Raw genomic sequence first — 24,129 nt, 5'->3', positions numbered from 1 at the left:
GTATGTCCAATCCTTTCACCAGCAGCATGCTCTTTACATGGAGAAGCGCGGTGAATATACATTTGTTTTTCCTCTACACTAGTACAGCTCAACCCCGTTATAGCGCGATCCACTACACGCGGATCCGCTTATAACAGGGTGAGAGACAGGATCCCTCATACAGAAGCCCTCAGAGTTGAACCTGTTGGTGGACAGTATTGCACTCATAACTCCCAAAGTCCCTTTAACTCCAGTCCCCTCCTCCCTGCCTTTGATTGGCTTCCTCCATGTAGACCTCTGCCTCCTGATTGGCTCAGGGGAGGGGGCCCATCCCTCAGAGCCTGAGGCTGCTCCTGGCAGTAACGTCATGGCTCACTGATGCCCTGCTATCATGTGCCAATAATGACCTGCTCAGCTCCCATAGAGCTTATCTAGACAGTTCAAAATATAGGAATACAGGGGAGAGGAGGCAAAACCATGCTAAGGGAATGTGCTTTCTACATGCAAGGAGTATCTGTGTCACACATAGCCAGCACCAGAGAAAGGTAAGAGGGAGCCCCCACACTGCACTTGCCCTGTGTCCAAAAGATGTGCTCATGGGAACCAAGTGTCTCTGAGAGTCTGTTAGCCAACTTTTGTATCCATCCACCCACACACCCTCACACGTACACACACACTGTACCTCCGCTGGAGGGGGAAGATAGAAGGGAGCTGGTTCCTGGCCGGGGGACTCATAGAGACAGCTGACAGCCCGGCACAGGCTGCGTGAGCTCTCCCCCACCCACCTCTCACAGACTCACAGCTTCTCTGCACAGATCAGCTGCTACAGATGCCGGGTAGTGCTGCGTGGGGGAAGGAGGGGGCTGCCGCTGTGACGCCAGGCTCAGGGAGAGCTGGGAGTGTTATCCCAGCTTTCCCGTTCAGGTGTACGCGGAGTCACTGATCGCGGCGGCCATTTTCTTATATCGCGATCCCGGTTATAACGCGGTCGGATCGGGTAGACCGCGTTATAACGGGGTTCAGCTGTATTATTAAAAAACATACATTTCGGCCGAGATTTGCACAGGCGTCTCTCTCTGCAGCTATAACAAATTGCCTGATTTGGCCTTTTGAGAGAGGCGATCATCACCCCGCCGGCTACCCGCCAGTTTTGGGAATTTTGCTATCACTGGTAATCGAGGCTTTCTGAATACCGTGATAGCAACGCTAAAAAAAACTGGTGGATTAAACGGCAGGGCGATTTGTTTTTTTTTTATGAAGGCTACTAACACAGGCCCCTTAATCTGGTTCTTCTATGTGCACTTCAGATTTCATGGTATCATAGCCTGCAAAAAAAAAAAAATCTCCCAGTGCAAATCACATTTTGTGCCTCTAGCATATTAAAGGGAATTCTCACGTATAAAATAAATCTCACCTCACATTTGTGTTGAAGAAGAACTCCCCCCCCCCCCCCACCACTCATTCCTTGCTAATGCTTTAGGCAGAATTAATCCCCGCCCCCCATTCTATTCAGTAATGAGATTTTAATGCGTGCATGCTGTTGGACCCATGTTTTCTGCACTGGTCAGCATTGTGGGTCGGCTCAGATGATTGCTGACACAAAGTTATTAGAGGATGTCATGATGGGGAACATTCATCATTATTGCGAGTGTTTTTACTTTGCAGGAGTAAATAACAATCATCCGTTTTATGAGAACGTCCACAAAACCTTAGAATCAGATTCCAACTCTTTTTTTTTTTTTAATTGCACTTGTGTGCGCCTATGTACTAACCTGAAATGTCTTATTAGGCATAAAAAAAATATTTATTTTATTTGGCGCACAGAAATGGACTGCGCTAGGCGTGTACATGTTAAGTGGTAAGTAATAAAAAAAAAATGTTTCTGTGCCTAAAAAAATAAAGTATAAAATGCCTCGATATCGTCCCTACAAAACTCTGTTTATATTATTAGTGCATAATTAAGTTTCTATGTATCAACAAAAAAATGATTTGACGCAGGACGGATGTTAACATTATGCATCATTATCACAGTGTGGCTATTATTAATTTATATTTACTTATGCTGGTTATAAATAGAAAAATATCTGTTTTCATTTAAATTGTATTGTCAAAATTAATTCCAAGCAGCGAGTTATGCGTCATATGCAGTGTTCGACAAACCTATACATTTGCTCGCCCCGGGCGAGTGGATTTAACACCCGGGCGAGTAAATATTGGCCCAAGCAGCACACGTTTGGTACTAGGTGGCGAGTAGATTTTTTTGTGTGGCGAGTAGATTTTTTCGTGATTTGTCAACCACTGGTCATATGTATGAAGCCTTCATACATACAAATGACATTTTATGGAGGTTTGTACTGCTTTTTTGCAGTACAATTTTGACGCACAAAAACCCCATAAAGTCTTATTTTTGTAATTTTTTTAAAGTAATGTTATCCTTAAGTGATAAATGGAAAGGCTGCTCAGTCAGACCAAAGGAACATGTTAAAATAGAAATTGCCAGATACACTTAAGCCCCCTAGTAAATATGCAGAGAAGCCGCTTCCTAGTGACAGGGAAGAGTTTAGCTCATTTGAAATGAGAACTAAAATCTTCCCCTGCACAGGGAAGCAGTTTCATAGTCTATTGCAAGGGTGCGCAAATCCGAGGGGGGTGCGGGATTCTGTTGGGGGGGCCGCGGGCGGTTGGAGAGGCCCCGCGCTCTTCCCCAAGCCATTTAAATTAAATGCCGGGGGACCGCGCAAGGCCTCTGTAGCACACTTACAGAAGACTTGGTGTGACGCGTCTCCATGACAACGCCGCGTCAAATGACGCCTGTTGCCATGGCAACGCGGCATCAAATGCCGCCGCGGGGGTCACGTGCTGTGACATGGTCCTGTGGCGTCATTTGAAGGGCCTTCTGCTTTTTTTTCTGCTGCATACTGTAATGACAACTTCCCCTCGCTCTGGAAGACTTTTGTCCTATTTATTCATTGAAATAACTTTAACCCATTTTCTGACTTTGGGGTAATTGTTTTACAATACATTACTTGGCAGCGGAGAGGTAAAAAAAAACCTCTGGCTAAAACCAACCCCCCCATTTATTTACAAGGTTTCCTGAGAGAAGAGCTGACTTCTCTCGTCACAGTCCCAAGCCGTCCTATTGATTGGATGATTAAAAGTCAGCTTGTGCTGTCTGACTGCACATCCCAAACCTGTTCCCAATGATTTAGCACTCTCATTTCTTTTTGGAAGTATTGATGCTGTGGTTACGGTCGAACACTCCACGGGTGTTGTTTTTGCTCCTTTTCTAAATCGAGCATCCTCCATTTGTAAGAGATCGACAGGGCACGCAGTCTGGTGAAAAAAAGAACCAATGCACAGTAATTATTTACAGATGTTTCCACTGCCAAAGGGTCAAAACACTGGAATGTCTCCGTCCGACAATAATTCAATGCATTATTTATTTTTCATATGATCTAATGCTTTGATATTTTTTGCAGCCTACAAGGGTTATAAGCCAGCTAAAGAAGTTGAGAGCTGAGTTTGCAGTATGGGGCATGTACAAAGGGATATATAAGCCTGTTTGTATATACTTGTATATATCATTACCCAGAATCCCTGGCTGCAGTGGAAGCGTTGTATTCTAAGCGATAATGGTGAAAGGCAGGGTTGCAGACCTGAGACATGTGAATGTGCTCACAAGTGATATTTTTATTTGCTAAATGCATTTAAAAATGCACCCATATGCAACAAGATAAATACTTACAGAAAGCGCGATTAAGAAAGGTAATGAAAACCTAAGGGAAAAAAATATATATATACAGTATATGGAAAATACTCTATCAAAAAATAAAATCCCACAAATACAGCTCAACCCCGTTATAATGCGATCCGTTACAACGCGAATCCGCTTATAACGCGATGCAAGCGTGGCTCCCAATTTTCGTATTTATGAACATTTTACAACACGATTATTGATATCTTAAATACTTTATTGTACAATGCATACAATTGTACATTATTTCTAATGCGATCCGCTTACAGCGCGATGTGATTCTTTGAACCCCAAGCACAGCGTTATAAGGCGGTTCAGCTGTATATTCAATTTTGTTTCTAAACTATATATAAATAACCAATGTTATGAACTATATAATCCTAAAAAAGTAAACAGAAATAAACTGAATAATAATATAGTGTAAAATTTCACACATTTTTAAAACATGTAACAAAGACAACCTTTGTGTGTAATAAAAAGGAAACAATTCCTCGGATTATTCACTAGTCCACTAGTTACATTTCAAATGCAGGTAAATCAGAATAATCAAAGAAAGTATAACTTTGACAACGTAAAAGGGAATTCCAGAGAATAAGGCTACGGCCGCAGTGTTGGGTGCTGCACGCACGCCTGGCTTCCTGGCTACGCGTGCACAGATAAAAGCCGCGATCTGCGGTTTGTAGGGAGCAATGGGAGGCGCGGGGGAGAGGGGCGCGGCCATGACAGGGCATATCTGCCCTTCCATTGGCTGCCCGTCAACCACGTGATTGCGGCACAGGAAGACAAAATTCTTGTCTTCCCTGACAGTGTACGTATCATCACGCCATCGCACTTTGCGCGCCCACACACACACACGCCACTGGGGCCTGCCCTATAGAGAGCTGTACTGTGGTGTGTGGCACACACACCGTAGCGCGCACGCAGTGACCACTGGGGACCTGGCCTAAGGAATTTATTGAAGTTTGATAGTATTTCTTTGCAGAATCGTTATGTATTTGTTGAACGGAGATCCTTTAAATCTTTCTGATGGTTGCAGCAATTTTGATGTTCATTTAATGTCATTTTTTAAAACGGTTACGGCACAACATGAGAGATCTAGTAAAATATTATGTTACAATGAAAACACAGATAAAAGCAACAACAAATACAAAAGGCACACATACACAGTTTTCTAAATGAATGCCGTTTTTTTTAAGTGCTTCAAAGAGATTTAGGGTCTTATTCTATGTACTCCCCATTCATTTTAATGGGGAATTTTGTCCGGCAGATACTAAATAAGCCTCGCCGAGTTTTCTGGTGCAATGAATCCCAGAGCTTACAATCAGTCTTGAATTACTGTAAACCATAAAACCTGTTTGTAATTATAGCCGATTGCAGAATCAAAATACAAGACATTAGGATTTCCCTCTAGTAGTATTTTTTTTACACTAGTATTTCTCCAACATAGGAAACTGCTTGAGTATCTCACAGCAAGGTTTGTGATCAGAATGCCATTTTTGCTGACCAATGGAAACTACGGCCCTTATTCTATGTATGCTGTAGGGACCGTCCAAATCTCCTTTGACTTAAATGGGTATTTTCCACTGAAAACTGTCCGAATGGTGCTTCAGGTATATATAAAATGACCCCCTACATTTACAGACAGCTATATCCTTTTCTGTGGTGGTTATCACACCTGGGAACAGGTCACTAGCTTTAGGTAACCTGACTTCCTCTCATTATGTTTTCCCACCAAAACCTGTAGTGCTTCTTTGTTGGCACTCTGTGCTTCCAGGCTGCAGGCTGAACACGTTGTCTATGTGTGTGCCAGGGGTAGTAGTACCCAATTAGGAGCCCTCACCAGACATATATTTAGGGTCCGCAGCCTTCTGCTGTTCTTAAACACATACATCTCATCTCTACTGTACTAAGTGCGAGTGTGTACTACATACCTTCCAACCACATTGTTATCCCACTAGCTCTTTAACACCCCCCATAGTTATGAAGGATCAACCACTTGCTCCCCTATTTAATATACTTCGAAGCAGCATCCCTGTGCTGGAGAAAAGCTCTTCTCTATTAAACTGAACATGTCTGCGATTTTCCCCCAGCCCTGGGAAGTAGCCCTACAACATGTTGGATACTGTCATAAAAGGCAGAGATCTTACTCATCAGGAAATCAGCCAGCTATACCCTGCTCTTAAATAGTATTAAGAGTCAGAATCGCCCTCCTACAAATACCATTTTCCAAGTGGGCCCCAGTTGGATCACTAATGATTGAAAATGCTAGTAATACGTGAACCATACGTTTGAGAGCTGTTGCAATTGAGTGCTGGAGGAACATGCAACAAATGACTCTAGAGCAAACTGGGGGGAGCGAGAGTTTTTTTGGGGGGGCGCGGCACTTGCAGAGGCCCAGCGCTCTTCAAATGACGACGTGGGGTCACATGGCATTTGACTTCGCGGGGTCACATGATGTGACATGACACCTTGGCGTAATTTGACTCCACATTAAAGTTAAGGGGGGTTGAGACCCCGGGGGGAGCAAGCAAGGGGGGCGCAACGCAAGAAGTTTGCACACCCCGGTTCTAGGCCCCCCCCCTGCCTGCAAGCCCCTGTGCTCGCTCCCCCCCTTACCTAAAATCCGGCGTTAAATGACGCACAGCGTCAAGTGACCCGCAGTGTCATTTGACGCATCACGTCACAAGACCCGCAGTGTCATTTGACGCATCACGTCACAAGACCCGCGGTGTCATTTGACGCCGCATTGCCATGGCAATGCGCCGCTGAAGAGAAGGTAGGAGACACTGCAGAGGCCTCACGCGATCCCTCGGCACTTCATTTAAATGCCGTGGGGAAGAGCACGGGGCCTCCGCAGACGCCGCGCCCCCCAGAAAAATCGTGCGCCCCCCACTTTGCGCCCCCTGCTCTAGAGGGTTAAAATACTAACTGCAGTACATGTTTTCAGCTAAATAATCATTTCCATGGATCCAATCATTACTCATTTTTATAAAGAAATGATGTTTTATAACTAATACTATTAAACATCTCTGATCCTGGTTTACTACAACTATCACTGTGCATTACACAACTGAACAGGCTGTCTGATATCCTTCTATTAATGCTATCCGTGAATACCCAACGGAGACATTCATTAGCTTATGTCGAGCTGTTATTTATTTCCGGGAGGCTATAAAATACATGATATATCATTTTACTGCAAAAAATAAAACAACGCTAGCAGGGTGGCACATGCAGAGAGACAGAGACTGATTTCAATACCACAAGAACCACAGTGCGGATAAACAAGATAATTTGAGTGCCAGACTAGAATAAGACCTGTGGGTTTTAACATAGTTTTAACATAGTTCTGTATGATCTCCCAGGCTGGTCTCGTGTTTCCCAGCTCTTCGTTTGTCTTAACCCCTTCGCTGCAAGAGGGGCCAGCCACATATTGCTCGGCTTCAGCAAAGGGCTTCATTTGGACACTGATTCCTTCTCTATACTGACTGCAGGCTAAGGCTACGGCCCCACTGTCTGCGCTGCACGCACGCCTAGCCGAGTTCCCAGGGCTGCAGGGGGAAAGACAGGGGGGCGTGACTGGGGAGTGACGGGGGCACAGCCATGACGTCACCCGGCAGGTTCGCCCTCATTGGCTGAACCGCCAGGGGCGTGGCCTAGCGCTCCATCGCTAGTAGTGAACTTAATTTTCTATTCTCCTGCAAAAACTGTCGTTGCAGCGCGGCGGCCGCCCCTCGCAGCGGGCCCGGCCCCATTGAGGGGCGGCTCTTGTCCCTGCAGCGTCCGCCATAGCGTGCGTTGCAGTAGCCAGCAGGGACCAAGTCTAAGGAAACAATCACAATACACCAGTACATGATTTGCTCCTATAGTGTAGAACTGGGGTCACTCGATTTACTGCCCTTATTATAAATTTGCTTCTAGTCTCCACACTGCACTCACACACAGCCTATAGGAATAATGAGGCCTTCCATTTGCAACTCACTCATTGCAAGTACTGTGAACCAGGTTCCCCTGATTCAAACTCCGTGTCACTGTTTACACAGTCAGTGTCGTTACTCACTGAGCCACTCCTTCAGCCCAGGAAGAAACGTTGCTCTGATGTAAGGCAGTTTCGTTTTTTTAATCCTCTGAGTGCCCCTGCATTAAATCTTGTTAGTTACATTTATCTTGACATAGATACTCAGCTGGTGATGTTTATGCCGACTGAGACTTGTAGGGAAAAAAATAAGTCAAGAGAAAAACAAGTAGATGACTGAGACACAAAATGTCATTACCGTGTAATACGTCCCATTATTAGTTGCGAGTAGTTTCTCCCTAACTACTAGTGACACTACTCTAATTGCAAGCGTACGTGTATGGGGCACAGTAAGGGCAAAGGGTTGGGACTCACGGAGCTCTGACAGCAGGTATCGGAACTCGATTAGCGTTAATTGCCATTGACTTAAATGACAGTTAACGGCGATCAAGTTGTTATGATAGCGTTGTGAATCACCACCAAAGAGCCGTGATACGTTGAGGCTCAGAGATGCTGGATGAAAGTGATGAAACAGTTCCGGCTTTTAGCAGAGACGTTATCTCACATTGTGGAGCACTGCAAAAAGGACACATACCAAAACCTGCTGATCTTCACTGGAATACACAAACATGCATTGGGATTGTGGCAACAATACCACTGCTATGATGCAGTGGGTATTACAGTTGTGCAGGGGTTCCCAACGCTAGTCCTCAAGAACCTCCAACAGGTAAGGTTTTAAGGATAACCCTGCTTCAGCACAGGTGGCCCAGTCAAAATAACTGAGCCACTGTTTCCTGTCCTGTACAAGGGATATCCTTAAAACCTGACCTGTTGGGGCGGTTCTTAAAGACCTGGAGTTGAGAACCCCTGACCTAGTGTAAGGCACCTGGAAGCAGTAGCTTGTCATAGCTAACAAAGTCTAGCCTTGCTATGCAGTGGGCAGAAAGAGGAAAAACACCTTGAATAAAAATCACTCTTATCCTTCCATGTTTGTAAAACCTGCAATGGCTCCGTTAAACCTCTTTACTGCACTGTGCTGCAACACATTAAAAAAATCTTATTAAAACCCTAGATTGTCACAAAATATGGATCCCACTTAACATGCACGTTCCCATAACATCCCTTCCACGCTCCTGATAATACTATTTTTATTGCTGTCTCAGGGGTACATACTCGAAGCGTCGTTAAATCTGGCCTACTAACGTGAGGTTACCTAATTAGGTAACATCCGTTTGTTTTCTATGATTTAACGGATATCCACAAGGCTAATTTGATGCGAAACAAATGGCCGTTAAGCCGCTCATTTGCATATGGCTAACGTAGCGTTAGCTAGGTAGCGTCAGGATAAGCGCTATCCCGGCACTAACTGGCTGTAACCGTGGCTCACGTTAGCCATAGGACAATGCAATATATACCAGGCATCTCACTCCCCACCAAAAAACATACATTAACCCCTTGGAAGCCATAGTTGCCATGAAGGAATGCATCATGACGTATTTAACGCACTTCGGGGGATCTACCCCTCAGTGCTCAGTGCTGTCAGACTGGGATGGAGGAGACAGGAGGAAGGGAGAACAGTGAGGATATGATTTCCATGTAATGTGTTATCCCTCAGCATCATGGAATCTTCCAGACTAAGGATACATTCTACTTATTCCAAATCGGCCGTTGGTCTGGTTTGAGCCAAAAATCCCTATTGACTTCCAAACTGGCTGATTCAGAGTATATAGAATTAACCCCGAGGGTCGTGGCCTAATCTTTAACCCTTCTGACTGCAAAGGGGCTATAACAAAACAAGCTGTTTCTATAGTTCTGTCGTTGTGAGGAGAGAACAAGAGTCATTTGTTTTTGTCCTAGCTGTGAGTAACCTTAGAGTGAGCATCATACGTTATAAACCGCAACATCCGTCCTTGCAGCTTCCAGGTTAAAATCCTGCATTCAGGAGCATTCATCCTTTTATCTGTGTCAAGTTTGTAAAATAGAAGGACTGATTACAACCGGGGATGATGTGTAACTTGCTGGAAGTGAATGACTGTACCATATAAGTCATTATTGTCTAAACACGTCATATAATGTATATTTTGTCCCTTAGACCAGCAGTGCGCAAACTGGGGGGCGCGAGATTGTCTGCGGGGGTTTACAGAGGCCCTGCGCGCTTCCCGAATGCACTTAAATTAAGTGCCGGGGAAGCGGCAAAGGCCTCTGTAAACTGCACTTACCTTGGCTCCGGAGACGCGTCGCTATGGCAACGTGGCGTCAAATGACGTCGCACGGTCATGTGATGTCACATTGCCATGGCAACATGACGCCAAGGTAAGAGGGGAGGGGGTTGCGGAGGGAGGGGAACAGCCGGCAGGGGGGCGGTGGGAAAAAGATTGCGCTCGCCTGCCTTAGACATACAGGGAGGTGTAGGATTGTGAATTTAATTAGACCTTCCTTGGTCTTTACACCATACATGCCAAATTACTCTGGTTCAACCGTGTAATAATGATGCAGTATTGGTTTGGTATTCCACTTTGCTGTTCTCGTAACAATTCTTGTTTAATAGGGTAAGATCTGTAGAAAGGCTGGTCTGGGTCCTTTTTCACGCAGTGTTGCAAAGCTGGAATCAGCTGAATGTATGCTTTATGCCAGGGGTGGCCAACTCCAGTCCTCAAGGGCCAACAACAGGTCAGGTTTTAAGACTATCCCTGACGGAGCCACAGATGTGCTGAAGCAGGGGTATCCTTAGAACCTGACCTGTTAGTGGCCCTTGAGGACTGGAGTTTGCTATTTATGTTTTTTGCTCTTTGTGACTTGGGAAAGGATGCGCTTAAAAGCTAGATGTATTTATCTGCAGTATGTGTATTCCCCCGTCACTGGGCTACTAAGTGTAAAGCTTATGATATTGATCATGAGTTTTCAGTTGCCACAAGGGTTATTGCCTGTGACACCAATCATGGGGGAGAGATTATATCTCTACTTATTATCCCTGGTGAAAATGTAATAAGTAAAGACTAAGCTAGTTCCCCTCTATGGGCTATAAAGGGTAACGTCCATGAGGGTAATCCTGGATTAAAAGTTACACCCTTAAGCATGCGCTCTTTGATAGGACATGGTATAGATATAGATGGTGCAAGACAAACTTGAGAAATGCAGCTGTGCCTGCCGAAACGTAACGTCATTACTTGGCCCAATAAATAGGTTTTTTTTGCAGAAATCCGTGCTTCTTATCTGATTATACATATAGATAGGACATACATGGAATGGGAGGAATTATCCACTACTTGGCCCTCCTAAACAGGGGGACGTTTTTCAGTTATTAAAGTTATGAGTTATTGTTCCTGTTATTAAATGAGGCAGAAATTACAAGTCAGAAGGTGACCTGGTTAGGGCTCAGTTAGGATACGGCCCCAGTGCCTGCGCTGCACGCGCGTCTGCGAGGCAGGCGGCACGTGCAGCCGAGTCCCCCGGTCTGGAGTGAGCTGCAGGGGGAAAGACGGGGGGGGGGGGCGTGCCGGAGTACTCATGGGGGCGCGGCCGTGACGTCACCCGGCAGGTTCGCCCTGATTGGCTGAACCGCCATCTCGACTCCTGATCTCAATTTTCTTGTCGGCGCAGCTCCCCCTCCCCTCGCAGCGGGCACGGCCCCATTGGGGGGTGGCTCTTGTCCCTGCAGCATCCGCCACAGCGGGTGCTGCAGTAGCCGGCGGGGACCTGGCCTTAGAGCGAAAAAGTGGAAAGTAACATACAGTATATGATCAAGTCCAGCAAAACAATCCTAATGAATGTCCTGCAGGAGGACTTTTGGGACAACCAGGAGGTCTAGTACATTTTGTCGCGGCCATTCTGCCACGGCCAAATAACCGCGGTGCCTCGCTGCAACTCACTCTGCCACCGGGACCTGATGCCACCGGCCACTTAGACTCTAAGGTAAGTCTCTATATTTAACCCGTAGCCTAAAATCTCCTACCCTGAGCCCTCTCCCTAAAAACCCCTACCCTAAGCCCTCTCCCTAAAACCCGCTACCCTAAACCCTCTCCCTAAAAAAACCCTACCCTAAAAACCCTACCCTAAAACCCGCTACTCTAAGCCCTTACACTAAAACCACTTAAAGCTGCAGTTCAAGCTGCCGTTTTTTTTTTAAGTGTTGTTTTTTTACTTCAATAGTTAAATGTGTGTAATACCAACTTACCTACTGAAGATCAAAGCTGCAGGTCAATCCTTTCTCCTTTGATTGATCAGTGAAGATTGGTGACGTAATTACAAGTTGGTGACTTATAAACGCCCCCTTTTTCAGTGTAAGTGAAATGCTTATGAATATTCATGAGCTCTCCACTGACGTGCACGCTCCTGATCCCATCACATGGTGCAGATGAGGGGGGGTTGCTTCATTTGGCTGACACACACACACACCGTATATATATATATATATATATATATATATATATATATATATATGTGTATATATATATATATATATATATATATGACACACACACACAGTATATATACACACACAGTATATGTATATATATATATATATATATGTATATATATATATGTGTATATATATATATATATATATATATATATATATCGACAAATCCAGTAAACTACAGGCCCGTGGCGACTGGATTTGACCCCGTTGTGACCTCCTCATGGCCGCCAAAGCAGGGCGGGACTAGGTGGCGAGTAAATTTTTTGGTTCGGCGAGTAGATTTTTGGGTGATTTGTCAACCACTATATATATATATATATATATATATATATATATATACACACACCAACACGCACACACACACACACACACACACGTATGTATGTATGTATATATATATATATATATATGTAACATATTTATAGGCAGCAGCAGGCACTTCAAAGGCTAGGTGTAAGTAGGTGCTTGTTCAATAAGGATGAATAGTGAACATTGTGTCCCACCAGGAGACAAGAACAGCACTCAAGGTATAATGCAAAAAGTATGTATTAAACACAAAGAACAGGCACAAAAAGTCTAACGTTTCGGTTCTATGCAGCACGTCCCTGAGGAAGGTCCTACATAGGACCGAAACGTTGGACTTTTTGTGCCTGTTCTTTGTGTTTAATACATACTTTTTGCATTATACCTTGAGTGCTGTTCTTGTCTCCTGGTGGGACACAATGTTCACATATATATATATATATATATATATATATATATATATATATATATATACATACACACACACACATATGTGTATATATATGTAGTGGTGTTCCCCTGAGCCTCTCTTTCTTGTACTTAGCTGCGAGTGCTGCAGGGACATGCGACAGGTCAGCTGGCCTTCAGAGAGTGAGGGGGTTGAGCAGGTAGCATTCGGGTGTCACCGAGGCTCCGTGGCGGCCCGACAAGCACAGGGCGCCGCCATGTTGGATCATTGCGCATTCGCAGTATGGATGTGCTGCGAGGAGCTCCAGGAAGGTCGCGCATGTGCAGAGTAAGTGCGCGAACGGCGGACCAATAGAGCGGAGGCTCTTAGCGGAACCACAACTCCCATGAGCCACAGTAAGGCGAGAGGGCACTCCACCAATAGGAAGGTGAGGATTGCGGTGAGGCAGGAAAGGGAAGCTAGCTGCGACACCACGCTAGCCAGTGCGCCCCGGGGAAACAAGGGGAGAGGTGTGTGTTGCAGGGGGTCAGAGACCCGCTGCATAGGCCAGAGAATCCCCGTAGGCCCCAGTGCAGGCCCTGAGTCACCACTAGCTTGTGGTACTGCAGGGAACGGCTACAGACAAGGACAGAATATCCCTTTACTGAGAATAGCAGACAGGGACACAGTATGTGCTTGCGCTGCTGTGAGATTGGTGGTTTGGGAGCAAGCTCCTGGATTCAAGTAAAGACTCAAGTACAGACTCGTGGGAGACTACGCTGGATCGGCGGATCCTTTGCGAAGCACAATTACCAGCTGCTGGAGCGGTCGAAAGGTTTTATAAATAAGTGCACCAACACCGGTACCTGCAGGTGCTGATCCTGCCTTGGGGGAGGGTTCTTTGGGGACACTGAGGGTTGAGTGACCAAGGGACTGGTCCAGTACATTGGACACGGTGTGGGGCACACGTGGTGGTGGGAAGAAACTATCCTGGAACCAGGGTCCCGAATGATGTATGAATGATTCCAGTAAGCTCAACTCATGTCCTCCCTCTTCCAAAGCATGACAAGTCCTTAATGTCTTTCTTAATTTTATTGCAGGAGTAGAAAACACAGGCACTTGTAGGTGTAGTGTAGGCAGAGAGTGCTTCTCTATGTGGTATGCTTCTATGGGGTTAGACTATGGTAAGAGAGAAAGGCCTTACCAGGGGTGGATGCAGACAGGTCTGTACTCACTGTGATCTAGGGTGGAAAAGGAAGTCAGGGGCAGGGGTCACACTAAAGGTTGAGTGAGACTGCACTAACTGTCAGCAAAAGACAGGGGAGAACATGGGAAAGTCCATTAACTGGGAGGACTGGAGAAGCTGCAGTAGCAGTTCACTGATTACGTGCTCAGAGGCAAGAAATGCAACATTGTTGCATGTACGCAGGCACAGTGTGTGTGTGCAAACTCCATGCAGCTGAGAATAAGATCTGACAGGCAGAAACTGCAAAGGAGAGAGGGGGGTGAGTCAGAAATGTAGTTCGGGTTCCATGACACTCCCCGTCTGGTATCTGTAGATACCACTATATAACAGACTATGTGGAACATGTGTGCAATGCATAACAAAGATAATATCACATTCTCAAACAATGCAAGAGTCCATGTCCACATAGCGATGTGACACCGGCCGGTATCACTGGTATCAAGGTCCCTTGGCCAAGGTTCTTTGGCAAAGGATGCAGGGTGGATGCACAGCTCCAGGTTTGCTGGTTGCACCACAATGTCTTTGTATAAAAGTCTCTGGCACTGTTTCCTTTTAGTCTTGTAAGAGAACAGTCCTTTTGTCTCTGTAGTTTCACCCACAGAGTGTATCCCCTTGTAGTTATACCAGCCGTGGCAGCCTGTTGCTCTATCACCTGGCGTTTGGCAGAAGGAGAAGGCTTTTGGCTCCTTGTGGGAGCGGATTACTGTCCCTGGAAAAATGGTTGTCGAATGTAATCCAATGAAGGGGGCGTCGTTCAGGGAGACTCCTTGAAGCTGAGCGCTGGGGTTGAACATTACCCGGATTTGATCGGGTTCCTGAGGGTGGTAGGCCCCAGGTGATTGGAGGTACCGCCATTCTTCGCCTTCCTCCATTAGAGGTGCTGACTTTGCGTGGCCGGTAAAGAATATCTTCTGGATGAAGACCACAAAGTTGTTTTTGGTCTCTGGTTCCCTTTGTAGGCCGCAGAGGTGCGAGGTGAACCTAGAGATGGCATGTTCTCCATTGTTTTGGAAGCGCCTCCTTGGTGAACGGAATGGTAGCGGAGTCACCCGACTGCTCAGTCCGTCTTTAGAGAGCTCCTTGACTGTTAACTTCGGGAATCCTCTATCTTCCCTTGATGGTGTTTGTTTGTCATCGTTCCTTGTTGTCTGGAACGCTGTGCACCGTAGTTCATCGGTACATTTCTCTTGCACGAGAACATCTCCGCGTAGTTTGGTGAAACGCTTTTGTGTTTCTTTGTTGACTGCCATCGGGAGGTTGTTTTCTCCCTGGACATGACGAAGAACAGTCTCTTTTGTCCTTGTAAATCCTTTTGGGAAATGTCTCTGCAACTGTCCCCTCTTACGTGTTTGAACGAACAGTCCTTTTGACACTGTGGCTTCGCCTGTGGGGAGCAATCTTTTGCGGCTGTGCCAGCCGTGGCAATCGGTTGCTCTGTTGCTTGATACTCTGTGGAGAGGAACAACTGTACGTCTTAATTGTGCCCTTGCTCGCGGGATTATTGTCTGATTGTTTGTTGTTTTTAGGACGATCCCTTTGTCGGTCACCTTTGGGAGGTTACTCTCTTCCTTCGGTGGAACCGACTCATCATCCTTGGCTGTCTGGACTGCTGAGCATCCTAAGCCATTGTCGCATCCCATCGGCGTGAGGATGTCTTTGTTGGTCTCAGGGGTATGACCTTGTCTTTCCTCTTCACTTGGCCCTTCGGTCACTTGGAGATGGCCAAGACATGGTTCAGAGAGAGATGTGTGTCCACATTCTGTCACCTCCGTTCTGCGGGCATCAACATAGTCTTGCCCGTGCTCTTTGTTAGTGCACGAGTTGCCCACTATCACCCATCCTAGGTCGAGTCTTTGGGCGTATGGCGCGTTGTGGGGTCCGTTGTGCTGTTTACGGACTTTATGTACCCTCATGATGTCCCTACCGAGCAGCAGCAGGATCTTGGCGTCTTGTTCCACCGGCCGGATGTGGTTGGCTATTCCTTTGAGGTGGGGGTAATGGAGTGCCACGTCTGGTGTGGGTATCTCGTCCCTGTTTGTGGCCATGTGGTTGCACTCGATGAGTGTGGGAAGGGGTATGTTCTCTTTGCCGTCTATTGAGCATATGGTATAGCCATTCAATCTTCTCCCTGTGGTCTCCATTTGCCCTGCGCACGTTCTGAGAGTGTAAGGAGAAGCACCATCTTGTATGTTAAACATGTCGAAGAACTCTGACCTGACCAGTGATCGGTTGCTCTGGTCGTCGAGGATTGCGTACATCCGAATAGCCTTCTCAGGTTGTCCCTGGGGGTGCACTGCGACAAGGCATATTTTGGAGCAGGACATTTTGTCACCTTCTTTTCCGCAAACCTCAGTGCGCTGAGATGTGACGGATGTTGACTCTCTTTCTTCTTTCTCCCCGCCATGCTCCGCTACGGAGGATGGGTTCTTGAGTTGGTGGAGTGTCATCGCCTCTGGGTGTAACGCTGTCACGTGCTTGTCACTCACGCACACTGTGCATTTGATCTCTTCCTTACAGTCCCTGGCTAGGTGAGTCGTGGAACCGCAGCACTTGAAGCAAACTCCGAATTCTCCAAGTAACCTCTTGCGTTCCTCTAAGGACTTCATCCTGAACCCAAAGCACTTGTTGAGTGGGTGTGGCTTGTTGTGTATGGGACATTCCCTGTTTGGGTCCCTTGGTTCCTTGTCTCCGGCGACCGACTGATCGGGAGTAGTTTGGGTCGTGGGAGGCACGTCCGTCCTGCGGGCCGAGATGGGTGTTTGGGGGTTACCATATCTCGTCGCTGGTCTCTCGTTCTTCAGGCTGCTCGCACTGTATGTGGTTTGCGCACCTAAGATGAAACTGGGATCATTCCTTGTCCTTGTCGCTTCGCGGATGAAGCTCACAAAGAATGAGAATGGGGGGAAGGCGACTTGCTTCTCCCTTTTGTATTTGGAGCCTTGTGAGATCCATTTTTCTTGGAGGTTGAAGGGTAGCTTCTCCAGGATGGGTCTCACTCCACGAGCTGAGTCTAGGGCGTTGAGACCTATTAAGGAATGGTCTTTCCTCACGAACTCCATTTCTTGCAGCAGGTCCCCGAGCTCTCGTAACTTCGAGTAGTCTTTAGTTGTGATCTTGGGGAAGCTCTCGATTCTTTTGAAGAGTGAATCCTCGACTGCTTCAGGGCTGCCATAGGTCTCTTCTAGCCTTTCCCACACTAGGTCAAGACCTACTTGGGGTTGATGCGCGTTTGCCGTCCGAAGTCTCTGCGCTTGCTCCCTGGATACGTTCCCCAGGAACTTGACTAACAGGTTGAGCTCTTCCCTTGCTGAGAAGTCCAAGCTGTCGATTGCGTCTTTGAACGTGAACTTCCACGTCCGGTAGTTCTCAGGGCGGTCGTCGAAGCTGATGAGTCCTGCTTGCACCAAGTCGCACCGGATCATGTACTTGGCTATGTCTGTCAGACCTGAGACATCGGCGCGTTTGTCCCGTTCTGAGGTAGTTGCTGGGACGGTCTGTGCGGTCGCCTCTTCCTTGGCGTGGATGCGTGATGGCTGCTGGCCAGTGTGAGGGGCTGTTTTCTCCCGCTTGGGTGTACCTGGATTGCGAGCCTGTTGTGGTGCATCCGTGTGCGCGCTGGCATGTGGATCACTCTTGTGGCTGTGGCTATCCCAGGCAGCATGTGCCATTGCAGGAACGGCATCTTCTCCTCGTGGGCCTAGCAGGTCTTCGGTATCTGTGGAGTCGCTCCATCCGTGTTGAGATGGTGCGCTTGTGTTCACACTGAAGAGGCTCCTGACGTAGTCTTCAGTGCGTTGGACTGGATCCTCTGAGGCAATCCGTCTGTACGGTTGCTCCCCGCCATCCTGTTGCGCGGCTGCTTCTAGGACTTCAGCTTGGGCTATGGCGGCGGCGGCTTCCTTCTCTTGATTAAGTGCCTCCAGATCCACGTCCAATTCGGCCTTTTTACGCGCAGCGGCAGCGGCGGCATTGGCAGCGGCATTGGCGGCGGTAGCAGCTGCGGCGGCATTGGCAGCGGCGGCGGCATTGGCGGCATTCAGCTCCTCCTCTTCTATGCGCGCTCTTTCTGTCCTTATGGCTGCCTCTCTGCGACTATATTCGGCCCTGGCACGTGCGGCCTCTGTGGCGGCTTGCGCCTTGGTAGCGTTTGTGCTTGTGCTGGACGCGTTAGATTGTGCTGATCTTGCTGACCTTGATGAGCGCCTGGATGTGCTTGAGCGCTGTGATGCGGTTTCCAGCAAAAGGTCTTTCCTCTTACTCTCGGCTCCCGTGATAGAGGTTCGCACGCGGCTGTCACGTGTCGAGTCAATGTTAAGCTGTAAGTCCCTTTCTTGCAGGCTTTCACTGGTGTTAGCCCTGGCCAGGTAAGTGACGTATGCCTCTGACAGTCCTTGGTAGCGTGCGTGATCTATCTTTAATTGAGTTATCGCCTGCTCGAGCTGTTGTACAGAATTGCCAGCGCCGGCGACATTGCATATCCCAAGTGTGGTAGTGTTCCAGGCCAACTCTAATTTAGCGCGGTGCGCTTCAATGTCAGTCTCGTATTTTTCGCGGGCCTTTTGTGTCAGTGTGACTGTCCGTTTAGGCCTTGCGCCTGCCTGCGCCTGTTGCAGATGCGCAGCGGTCTCTGTGTCTGAGAGATCGCTTTCCTGCGTGATGTCTGGTGAGGCTCTGAGTTCTGCCATGCTGTAGGTGTGTGTAGGCCTTTTGCCAGTGCGTGTGGCGTGCAGTCTTTTACCTTGTCAGCGATGGGCGTCTGTCTCAGATGATGCCGAGCGGTGTCCTGCGGCGTGCAGCGTAGGGGTAGGTGGCTCCTCACTGTGGGGCTGTGCAGGGGGTGGACTCAGACAGAGAAAAAAGCAGTTAGGAATTGTGAGAGAAGCACTGTTTGTTGCAAGGCTGCTGTGCAGTTTGAGCTACTGGTTGTCTGTGAAAGCTGCAGGCTGCTTGCAGTTTTAGCTACTTGGTGCTTCCTTTGTGTGGTGTAGAGGTTGCTCTGTATAGCTGTGTAAGCTGCTTGCTTGTACTGCTGTAGAGGCCACTCTGTATAATGGAGTCTGGAGTAGCAGCTCCTGTTAGTGTCTGTAAGGCACACGATAATCTTTTCACTATTCTGTTTAAACTGCTGCTTGTTTTGCAGAAAGCTGTAGCAGTTTGCTGTATAGCTGTGTAGAGCTGCACTTTTGTAGCATGAAGGCTGTGAGTGATAGCTTCTGCGTAGACCTCTAATACACGGTCTCTCTCTTACTATCCTGGAACCAGGGTCACGAATGATGTATGAATGATTCCAGTAAGCTCAACTCATGTCCTCCCTCTTCCAAAGCATGACAAGTCCTTAATGTCTTTCTTAATTTTATTGCAGGAGTAGAAAACACAGGAACTTGTAGGTGTAGTGTAGGCAGAGAGTGCTTCTCTATGTGGGATGCTTCTATGGGGTTAGACTATGGTAAGAGAGAAAGGCCTTACCAGGGGTGGATGCAGACAGGTCTGTACTCACTGTGATCTAGGGTGGAGAAGGAAGTGAGGGGCAGGGGTCACACTAAAGGTTGAGTGAGACTGCACTAACTGTCAGCAAAAGACAGGGGAGAACATGGGAAAGTCCATTAACTGGGAGGACTGGAGAAGCTGCAGTAGCAGTTCACTGATTACGTGCTCAGAGGCAAGAAATGCAACATTGTTGCATGTACGCAAGCACAGTGTGTGTGTGCAAACTCCATGCAGCTGAGAATAAGATCTGACAGGCAGAAGCTGCAAAGGAGAGAGGGGGGTGAGTCAGAAAGGTAGTTCGTGTTCCATGACAGAAACCTTACTCCCGGGTGGAAGCGGCAAGGCCGCAAGTGTTATATCATTGTATTGCCATATCTGCTTGCAGAGTGATTAGTTATATAGATGTGTGTATGTTCATGTTCTGCATTCACTTATAGTAAACCGTTATACTATATGATATATTATTGTTATTCTTGTCCAGGGGAATCTTACTAATTGGGGATCCTGGGCAAGTGGAGGCGCTGCCAAATACATATTGTAGCCCCAGGCTCCCAGCTACCGGAGGCTCAGATCTCGCTGAGCCAACAGGTATATACAGCATACGTAGTCTTTCTATGTCAGTAGGAAGGAGGGATGTGTATGTGTGTATGTGTGTATGTGTGTATGTGTGTATGTGTGTATGTGTGTATGTGTGTATGTGTGTATGTGTGTATGTGTGTATGTGTGTATGTGTGTATGTGTGTATGTGTGTATATATATATATATTGCTATAAAATGAGTTGTTACAATTTTACATTATATACACGTGAAATTTATGGACAAATCACTGGAATAAGTTTGAAATCTGCTATGATCGTTTTCTCCTGCTTCCCTGAATGTGCTGGGAAAGATGATGCTCGTGCACGTTTACAAAGAGGGAGGGCAGGGCTCACAAGGGGGTGTGCCAGGGTTTGTGACAGGACATGAAGGGGCAGTGCCGTAGCAAATTGTTGCTATAGGAACAAACATGGCTGTTAAAATAGATTACAAGAAAATTGGCCTTTCAAAGTTGTTGTTTTTTTAAAACAGAAAATGCTAAAAGTATTTTTTTTTACTACAGAACTGAATTATTAAAAAAAAACACACATGCAGGATATAGACTGAACTGCAGCTTTAAATTAACCCCATACCCTAACCAGTACTAAAACTTACCTTAGAAGCGGCTGCTGGCAGATCGGCTGCAGTGGAGGGTCAGTCTGCGGCCGAACGCCAGTGGCCATTTGGTCATGGTGAAATGGCTGAGACCAAATGTCCCATTTTGCAACCAGGGCTGCTCATAGAAAATGCCTTAAATCTAACCTGCAGCGCTGGTGTTTCTAGCTCACTGTCCAGAGGTTAATGGAGGGATACGTTAATGTTATTGATGTTTCCCCTGTTGGAAGAACTCACAGTTTGTTTCATCAAAAGATTGTTTAATATATTATTTATTTGTTATTAAAATTATTCCTGGCGACCCAGCACCCTTTTTTGGTTCTCTTTACTGGTCGCTGCCCCCAGTGACCCGCAGTAGAGTAAAATAGTATCCTTGAGAAACAGCTCGTTGTCTGGTAGCACCACCTACATACACCCAGTGAGGCCCCGCAGATGGGAGGACGCGGGCTACATGCAGGTAAAATATCTTAAAAAGCTGTTAAATGTAGTACAGTAGTTGAATTTGTGCAATGTAAAAAAAAAAGCCCAAACGGCCTCTTTGAGAAAAACAATCATGTGCATTATCTGAGGGTCACTGTTAAGATGGCTGACAACCTTAATATTTATCTGTGTCACTGTTCTGATTTCCACATGTTGGAGTAATTAAACACTCACAAATCATGGATAACCATATGGGAGACATGAAGAAATCAGGGATTGGTCCCAAGATGCAGTAGAGTTTAAGGGCCTATATATTAAAACATTCATTTTTAGAACGTGTGACTGGGAAAAAAATAATTCTGTATACACAAATCAAGCAGTCATTTTCTGGGGGAGAGAAGGAGAGCTTGTTAAAAGTGTGTGTGTGGGGGGGGGGGGGGGGTAAAGGGGGGGTTAGCAGGGAATTGTAAGCCAGTGTACTGTTAAAAGCTGCAGTGTCTCTTCAGTGCCCCAAGTGGTTTATATTGTTATTGCAGCTCCACAGCATGCTGTAAATGCAATGCAAATACTCCCTATAGCAGGAGTGGCCAACTCCAGTCGTCAAAGGCCACTACCAGGTCAGATTTTCAGGATATCCCTGCTTCAGCACAGGTGGCTCAGTTGTTGATTGAGCCACCTGTGCTGAACCAGGGATTACCTGAAAACCTGACGTTGGTGGTGGCCCTTAAGGACTGGAGTTGGTCACTCCTTGCGTATAGTATATAATATTACACTGCAAGCCTAATTTAGAGTTTAGACAGTCGCAAAAATAGCTTTGGCATAAGAAGTTAGTGCTGCGCTATCTCTGTTTCTGAATTAAGACTCTAATTTAGAATTAGGAGCAACAGTCGCAAACAAATGGTCTTAACTGATTAGTATCTTTTACTTTTCTTATTTTGATCTAGAGCCCACAGCAAATAAAAATATCAACTGTGAGCACATTGACGCCAGGCAGGTCTGCAACCTGCTTTTCCCCAATATCTCTTTGCATATAGTGCTTCCACTGCAGCCAGGGATTCTGGGTAATGACATGCAAATGAGCACATGGTGTCACCTTCTAGATCTAGAGTCTGAAACACAAATTAGAAGAGATATATTTCCAATGATCAGGCTTCAGAACTGTGTTCTTCTACAGTTGGTGCAGACTTAAGTCAGTCCCAAAAAGTAAATGTTTTAAGGTTGTGCGCTCATGCAATTAAGCGCAAATATTACGCTGATGTAGTTATTACGCACAGACATATGATTGTAACAATTACGCTTGTTACACCACCAACACTGATTTGAATTTGTGTGTTGCAAATGCTGTTGTCTTATAGTGTAGTCTGCTCAGCACCTGGTCCCTATAGGCGCATGTTATGAATGGCACATCTGTGAGCACGCGATTTGTGTATGTGACATGGGTTAATACACATAGCTACCTAGCTGACCCACTTTTCACCCCCACAGGGTCCCTCAAACCCCCCTTAAACCATCACCATATATATCTTAAATCGCTTCCACCACCAAGGATAGAAAAAAGGTTTAATTACTAAGGTCCTTGGTCCCCGTTTACTTAGAAAAATATGTAATCAACACAAAAAAAATCTATTGTAGCAAAATGTGTCCGAAAATGCAATTACTCTTCAATGTGTGCAGTTTAATTAAAGCCCAAAGACAATACTTATAATATTTTAGATTTAATATACAAAACAGTACAGTTCTTAGTTTACAGAAAAAAAGAATGTTGAATGTTACAAGCAACATACAGTACAATAAATGCAGACAGTTCATAAAATAAAAGGATAAAACAATCAGAAGTCCCTAACATGCATTACCACTCATATTAGGATCTCAAAGGGTCTTGAGGTGAAAATATGAGAAATCCTTTATCACAGCATGAACACACCCTTGGTTGAAAATCAAAATTCATGAGTTATCCTCAAATCCTTGTACATTGAGTATAGGATAAGTCCACCTCCTGGGCGTGTCTTTACCCCCACTTCATCAATTTCCAGTCACACTTTTATGGCTTGAGGAAAAAAACCTCTCTTTTTTAATTAAAAGGTGCCTGAATATAGAAAAATTCCCATATCTTTATTTCTATAGTACTTAGAAGAATGCCATCTTCACTTTTGCATTTGTATAATTAAAATACACACGTGTATATCAAACTTGATTTGATTAGTGCGAAGTTTGAGAGACAGATGGATGTCTGTCCTTTGCACCCTCAGAATCATGGATTGTTTAGTATCATTTAATTAGTTTGGTCACGTAACATATATATATATATATATATATGTAGCCCTTTTTCTGACGCCTCCCAAAGGGACTACTGGTCACTGTACACAACCTGCGGCTCCAGGAGATCTGAGCCTCCGCTAGCTGGGAGCCTGGGGTTAAGTATTCTAGCACAGTGCCTCCGCTTACCCAGGATCCCCGTTATGCAAGATTCCCCTGGGCAAGAAACATACCACCACAGTGCGTGCAACCAAGTTTTACTATGCAATCATACCTTATACTCTATATGACATCACACAACATATTCTTATACTATAATGCTTGTCTTGGCAGCAATACCTAACACGTTATAACTGCTACGGTCCTTATACTATAGTGGCTCGGCCACACCTCTAGGGAATATTGTCCTGTACCATAGTGGCTCAGCCACGCTCTTATAGAGTATTGTCCTTGTATTATGTGGTATAGGCTCAGTCCTCTAGCCACTCGCTAGTGTCCCTAAAGAGTTTAGCCTAAGGCGGGATCAGCGCCTGATGACTGGTGTTGGTGCACTTGTTGTTACAATATACCTTCCGGTCACGGTGGTGACCGGTACCTCTTCACAAAGGATCCGATGCCTCCGACCCTTGACCTCCAGATGTCGCGGTGTCCAGCCGTCTGGTCCCAGATG

At 46.2% G+C, this 24,129-nt stretch overlaps 1 protein-coding gene across 2 annotated transcripts in view; it reads left to right on the top strand.

Annotated features, from left to right (window-relative positions):
- Positions 1–24,129, top strand: part of KIF26B (kinesin family member 26B) — a 408,717-nt gene that overhangs the window by 67,142 nt on the left and 317,446 nt on the right. The window contains exon 1 of one of the 2 annotated variants that reach the window (XM_075597079.1): positions 147–524. The exons of the other annotated variant lie outside the window; for it this stretch is intronic. Within the exon in view, the coding sequence (XP_075453194.1) occupies positions 468–524 (57 nt within the window). The 5' untranslated portion in view covers positions 147–467. Of the gene's footprint in view, positions 1–146; positions 525–24,129 lie in introns of those variants that run through there. 2 annotated transcript variants of the gene reach the window in all.

Source organism: Ascaphus truei, chromosome 4 (genome assembly GCF_040206685.1).
Source record: "Ascaphus truei isolate aAscTru1 chromosome 4, aAscTru1.hap1, whole genome shotgun sequence".
Classification (NCBI taxonomy): Eukaryota; Metazoa; Chordata; class Amphibia; order Anura; family Ascaphidae; genus Ascaphus; species Ascaphus truei.
The sequence above is the reverse complement of the archived record's forward strand: the minus strand, read 5'-3'. Positions and strand labels throughout refer to the sequence as shown.